This window comes from Salvelinus sp. IW2-2015, unplaced genomic scaffold, assembly GCF_002910315.2.
Source record: "Salvelinus sp. IW2-2015 unplaced genomic scaffold, ASM291031v2 Un_scaffold2379, whole genome shotgun sequence".
Lineage (NCBI taxonomy): Eukaryota > Metazoa > Chordata > Actinopteri > Salmoniformes > Salmonidae > Salvelinus > Salvelinus sp. IW2-2015.
Genome location: NW_019943703.1, coordinates 65,714 through 73,080, shown reverse-complemented (window position 1 = coordinate 73,080; position 7,367 = coordinate 65,714). Strand labels below are relative to the sequence as shown.

The following is a 7,367-nucleotide window of genomic DNA, read 5'->3' as shown; positions in this document are numbered from 1 at the left end:
GAGTATCATGAGGGACGCTGGATACTTGACATGGCTAGGCCTGATATCATGAGAGGGACAGCTGGTTGACTTTTACATGGCTAGGCCTGATATCACGAGGGACAGCTGGTTGACTTTACATAGCTAGGCCTGATATCATGAGGGACACAGGGATACTTGACATGGCTAAGCCTGATATCACGAGGGACAGCTGGTTGACTTTACATGGCTAGGCCTGATATCATGAGGGACAGCTGGTTGACTTTACATGAAAGGCCTAATATCAAGAGACAGCTGGATACTTTACATGGCTAGGCCTGATATCATGAGAGGGACAGCTGGTTGACTTTACATGGCTTGACCTGATATCATGAGAGGGACAGCTGATGGACTTTACATGGCTAGGCCTGATATCATGGAGAGGGACAGCTGGTTGACTTTACATGGCTAGGCCTGATATCATGAGAGGGACAGCTGGTTGACTTTACATGGCTAGGCCTGATATCATAGAGGGACAGCTGGATACTTTACATGGCTAGGCCTGATATCATGAGGACAGCTGGTTGACTTTACATGGCTAGGTCTGATATCATGAGGGACAGCTGGTTGACTTTACATGGCTAGGCCTGATATCATGAGGGACACTGGATACTTTACATGGCTAGGCCTGATATCATGAGAGGGACAGCTGGATACTTGACATGGCTAGGCCTGATATCATGAGGGACAGCTGGATACTTGACATGGCTAGGCCTGATATCATGAGAGGGACAGCTGGTTGACTTTACATGGCTAGGCCTGATATCACGAGGGACAGCTGGTTGACTTTACATGCTAGGCCTGATATCATGAGGGACAGCTGGATACTTGACATGGCTAGGCCTGCTATCAACGAGGGACAGCTGGTTGACTTTACATGGCTAGGCCTAATACATGAGGGACAGCTGGAACTTTACATGGCTAGGCCTGATATCATGAGAGGGACAGCTGGTTGACTTTACATGGCTGACCTGATATCATGAGAGGGACAGCTGATGACTTACATGGCTACTGATATCATGAGAGGGACAGCTGGTTGACTTTACATGGCTAGGCCTGATATCATGAAGAGGGACAGCTGGTTGACTTTACATGGCTAGGCCTGATATCATAGAGGGACAGCTGGATACTTTACATGGCTAGCCTGATATCATGAGGGACAGCTGGTTGACTTTACATGGCTAGGTCTGATATCATGAGGGACAGCTGGTTGACTTTACATGGCTAGCCTGATATCATGAGGGACAGCTGGATACTTTACATGGCTAGGCCTGATATCATGAGAGGGACAGCTGGATACTTGACATGGCAGGCCTGATATCATGAGGGACAGCTGGATACTTGACATGGCTAGGCCTGAATCATGAGAGGGACAGCTGGTTGACTTTACATGGCTAGGCCTGATATCACGAGGGACAGCTGGTTGACTTTACATGGCTAGGCCTGATATCAGAGGGACAGCTGGTTGACTTTCCATGGCTAGGCCTGATATCATGAGGGACAGCTGGTTGACTTTACATGGCTAGGCCTATATCATGAGGGACAGCTGGATACTTTACATGGCTAGGCCTGATATCATGAGAGGGACAGCTGGTTGACTTTACATGGCTAGGCCTGATATCAGAGAGGGACAGCTGGATGACTTACATGGCTAGGCCTGATATCATGAGAGGGACAGCTGGTTACTTTACATGGCTAGGCCTGATATCATGAGGGACGCTGGTTGACTTTACATGGCTAGGCCTGATATCATGAGAGGGACAGCTGGTTGACTTTACATGGCTAGGCCTAATATCATGAGAGGGACAGCTGGTTGACTTTACATGGCTAGGCTCTGATATCATGAGAGGGACAGCTGGTTGACTTTACATGGCTAGGCCTAATATCATGAGAGGGACAGCTGGTTGCCTTTACATGGCTAGGCCTGATATCATGAGAGGGACAGCTGGTTGACTTTACATGGCTAGGCCTGATATCATGAGAGGGACAGCTGGTTGACTTTACATGGCTAGCCTGATATCATGAGAGGGACAGCTGGTCGACTTTACATGGCTAGGCCTGATATCATGAGAGGGACAGCTGGTTGCCTTTACATGACTAGGCTGATATCATGAGGGACAGCTGGTTGACTTTACATGGCTAGGCCTGATATCATGAGAGGGACAGCTGGTTGACTTTACATGGCTAGGCCTGATATCATGAGGGACAGCTGATACTTTACATGGCTAGGCCTGATATCATGAGAGGGACAGCTGGTTGACTTTACATGGCTAGGCCTGATATCATGAGGGAAAGCTGGTTGACTTTACATGGCTAGGCCTGATATCATGAGAGGGACAGCTGGTTGACTTGACATGGCTAGGCTGATATCATGAGAGGGACAGCTACTGTTGACTGACATGGCTAGGCCTGATATCATGAGAGGGACAGCTGGTTGACTTTACATGGCTAGGCCTGATATCATGAGAGGACAGCTGGTTGACTTGACATGGCTAGGCCTGATATCATGAGAGGGACAGCTGGTTGACTTTACATGACTAGACCTGATATCATGAGAGGGACAGCTGGTACTTTACATGGCTAGGCCTGATATCATGAGGGACAGCTTGGTTGGCTTTACATGGCTAGGCCTGATATCATGATAGGGACAGCTGGTTGACTTTACATGGCTAGGCCTGATATAATGAGGACATCTGTTGACCTTACATGGCTAGTCTTGAATCATGAGGGACAGCTGGTTGACTTTACATGTTTAGGCCTGATATCATGAGGGGGACAGCTGGTTGACTTTACATGGCTAGGCCTGATATCATGAGGGACAGCTGGTTGACTTTACATGGCTAGGCCTGATATGCGAGGGACAGCTGGTTGACTTTACATGGCTAGGCCTGATATCATGAGGGACATCTGGTTGACTTACATGGCTAGGCCTGATATCATGAGAGGGACAGCTGGTTGACTTTACATGGCTAGGCCTGATATCATGAGGGACAGCTGGATACTTTACATGGCTAGCTGATATCATAGAATGACAGCTGGTTGACTTTACATGGCTAGGCCTGATATCATGAGGGACAGCTGGTTGACTTTACATGGCTAGGCCTGATATCATGAGAGGGACAGCTGGTTGACTTGACATGGCTAGCCTGATATCATGAGGGACAGCTGGTTGACTTTACATGGCTAGGCCTGATATCATGAGAGGGACATGCTGGTTGACTTACATGGCTAGGCCTGATATTATGAGAGGGACAGCTGGACTACTTTACATGGCTAGGCCTGATGATCATGAGGGACAGCTGGATACTTGACATGGCTAGGGCCTGGATATTATGAGAGGGACAGCGTGGTTGACTTTACATGGCTAGGCCTGATATCATGAGGCGACCGCTGGTTGACTTTACATGGCTAGGCCTGATATCAGGAGGGACAGCTGGTTGACTTTACATGGCTGGCCTGATATCATGAGGAGGGACAGCTGGATACTTTACATGGCTAGGCCTGATATCATGAGAGGACAGCTGGATACTTTAATGGCTAGGCCTGATATCATGAGGGACAGCTAGTTGACATACATGGCTAGGCCTGATATCATGAGAGGGACAGCTGGATTGACTTTACATGGCTAGGCGATATCATGAGAGGGACAGCTGGTTGACTTTACATGGCTAGGCCTGATATCATGAGGGACAGCTGGGTGACTTGACAGGGCTAGGCCTGATATCATGAGAGGGACAGCTGGTTGATTTTACATGGCTAGGCCTGATATCATGAGAGGGACAGCTGGTTGGACTTTACATAGCTAGGCCTGATATCACTGAGAGGGACAGCTGGATACTTTACATGGCTAGGCCTGATATCATGAGGACAGCTGGTTGACTTTACATGGCTAGGCCTGATATCATGAGAGGTACGAGCTGGTTGACTTTACATGGCTAGGCCTGATATCATGAGAGGGACAGCTGTTGACTTTACATGGCTAGGCCTGATATCATTGAGAGGGACAAGCTGGATACTTTTACATGGCTAGGCCTGATATCATGAGGACAGCTGGATACTTTACATGGCTAGGCCTGATATCATGAGGGACAGCTGGATTATTTACATGGCTAGGCATGATATCATGAGAGGGACAGCTGGGTTGACTTTACATGGCTAGGCCTGATATCATTGAGAGGACAGGCGTGGTTGACTTTACATGGCTAGGCCTGATATCATGAGAGGGGACAGCTGGATAATTTACATGGCTAGGCCTGATAATCATGAGGGACAGCTGGTTGACTTTACATGGCTAGCCTGATATCATAGAGGGACAACTGGTTGACTTTTAACATGGCTAGGCCTGATATCATGAGGGACAGCTGGTTGACTTTACATGGCTAGCTGATATCATGAGGACAGCGGTTGAACTTTACATGGCCTAGGCCGGATATCATTGAGGCGACAGCGGGACAGCTGGTTGACTTTACATGGCTAGGCCTGATATCATGAGAGGGACAGCTGGTTGACTTTACATGGCTAGGCCTGATATCATGAGAGGGACAGCTGGATACTTTACATGGCTAGGCCTGATATCATGAGAGGGACAGCTGGTTGCTCGGTCACTTTTGCTAGCTGCAATTTTACATCTTTAAATCATGCAGTGAAAGGTAACGGGTTCTTTATCATTTAAATCACCTTAAAGTAGATCTCGTCTTTCTTCAGGAGACACATCTCCGCACTTTTGACCATTATCGTTTAAAAGGAAAGTGGACAGGTCAATCAAATCATTCCAATTTTCATTCTAAAACATGAGAAGCCATTTTAATTAGTAAAAACATACCGTTCGCATAAGACCTTCTCACGTAGACTACTTTTTCCTAGACAATAGATTTCTGCCACTTATCACGGAGTGTGATTACCAAGCTATAGTCATTTCGTAATCATTCTCCTCTTACTATGAAACTACTTATACCAAATACACAGGCTAATTATCCCCCTTGGTGCCTTAAAGGGAAGCAGGTAGCCTAGTGGCTAGAGCATTGGGCGAGTAACCGCAAGGTTGCTGGATCGAATCCCAGTTGAATGCATGCAGTCGTACAACTGACTAGGTATCCCCCTGAACTCACTACTGCTATCAAAAGAAACCTTTGTTGCTTTTATATCATCTCAAATTCAGCTGTTTCTTGAGCTTAATCAACCCCCTGGAATGTCTCCTACCACAGTATGGGAATCATTGAAGGCTTATCTAAATGGGAACTTACAAATAACATCTGTGATTTGGATATGGCATATTCACACTCTTCATCCGCAGATTTACTAAAAGAACAGTTTGACACTTCAGACAGAGTTTGATCTTCTTTCAACTCGATAAGCAGAAAATTGAATGAGTAAATCTCGATAAATCTCTTGATTTGGTAGGGGATCTGTGTGTTCTGTTAGAGCATGAGGGAGGTTGGGGGGGGGGTTGATTTGGTAGGGGATCTGTGTGTTCTGTCCTCCAGCTGTTCTGTATAATCATAAAAAATGCCAAATAAAAAGTAAAAACACCAACAACTTGACAGGTAAGTTTAGGAATTCATTCCGAGTGTTTACGTTAAATAGTTTGGGAAAGGCAAATTTTTTTTAAATACGCCATCCCTGTCCAAAACACCCTAGCAAGCCACACGCCTACTTGATGGTAATAGTGCTAACCGTTGCCCCTAGTGACCGTAGTCATGGAGGTGGTGAGAGAGACCAGAGAGCTGCTGTAAAATAGATCTAACCTGAACCTGCAGAGTATAGTCATGGCGGTGGTGAGAGAGACCAGAGAGCTGCTGTAAAATAGATCTAACCTGAACCGGCAGAGTATAGTCATGGCGGTGGTGAGAGAGACCAGCGAGCTGCTGTATCCTACTGTGTACAGAGCTTTCACAGATGCATAGTGCATGTCCTGGAAGAGACAGAGAGACACTGTTATAGAACATGTCCTGGAAGAGACAGAGAGACACTGTTATAGGATAGGAACATAGTACATGTCCTGGAAGAGACAGAGAGACACTGTTATAGAACATAGTACATGTCCTGGAAGAGACAGAGAGACACTTTTATAGTACATGTCCTGGAAGAGACAGAGAACACTGATAGTACATGTCCTGGAAAGGACAGAGAGACACTGTTATGACATAGTACATGTCCTGGAAGAGACAGAGAGACACTGTTATTAACATAGTACATGTCCTGGAAGAGGCAGAGAGACACTGTTATAAGTACATGTCCTGGAAGAGACAGAGAGACACTGTTATAGAACATAGTACATGTCCTGGAAGAGACAGAGAGACACTGTTATAGAACATAGTACATGTCCTGGAAGAGACAGAGAGACACTGTTATAGAACATGTCTGGAAGAGACAGAGAGACACTGTTATAGAACATGTGTCCTGGAAGAGACAAGAGACACTGTTAATGAACATGTCCTGAAGAGACAGAGAGACACTGTTATAGTACATGTCGAAGAACAGAGAACACTGTTATAGTGCATGTCTGGAAGAGACAGAGAGACACTGTTATAGTACATGTCCTGAAGAGACAGAGAGACACTGTTAGTAGAACATAGTATATGTCCTGGAAGAGACAGAGAGACACTGTTATAGACATAGTACATGTGGGAGACCCATGGTAACCTGGAGGACAGAGAAGACACTGTTATAGAACATAGTGCATGTCTGGAAAGACAGAGGAACAACTGTTATTAGTACATGTCCTGGAAGAGTCAGAGAGACACTTTATAGTACATAGTATATGTCCTGGAAGAGACAGAGAGACACTGTTATAGTACATGCCTGGAAGAGACAAGAGAGACACTGTTATAGAACATGTCCTGGAAGAGACAGAGAGACACTGTTTATAGTAATGTGCTGGAAGAGACAGAGAGACCTGTTATAGTACATGTCCTGGAAGAGACAGAGAGACACTGTTATGGAACATAGTACATGTCCTGGAAGAGAGACAGAATATCACATGGTTCTACTGTTTGCAGTGTTCAACGGAAGTATAATTGTGAAAGAAGGTCATGTTCTAGGTTCTATATACTAGGTTTTAGAGGTTCTAGGTTGTTACCTGTCTGGTTCTAGAAGTTTAGGTTCTAGGTTGTTACCTGTCTAGTTCGAGAAGTTAGGTTCTAGGTTTCTTACCTGTCTGGTTTCTAGAGGTAAGGTTCTAGTTTTACCTGTCTAGTTCTAGAGGTTGGTTCTAGGTTCTTATCCGTCTAGGTTCTAGAGGTTAGGTTCTAGTTCCTACCTGTCTGGTTCTAGGTTCTTACCTGTCTAGTTTTCTAGGTTCTAGAGACAAGGTTCTAGTTTCTTACATGTCTGGTTTAGAAGTTAGGTTC

General features: G+C 45.7%; 1 protein-coding gene across 1 annotated transcript in view; it reads right to left on the bottom strand.

The window, feature by feature from the left end:
• The window catches only part of LOC112073814 (pituitary adenylate cyclase-activating polypeptide type I receptor-like), a 78,841-nt gene that overhangs the window by 32,007 nt on the left and 39,467 nt on the right, over positions 1-7,367 (bottom strand). The window contains exon 7 of the mRNA XM_024141052.2: positions 5,832-5,929. Within this exon, the coding sequence (XP_023996820.2) occupies positions 5,832-5,929 (98 nt within the window). The remainder of the gene's footprint in view (positions 1-5,831; positions 5,930-7,367) is intronic.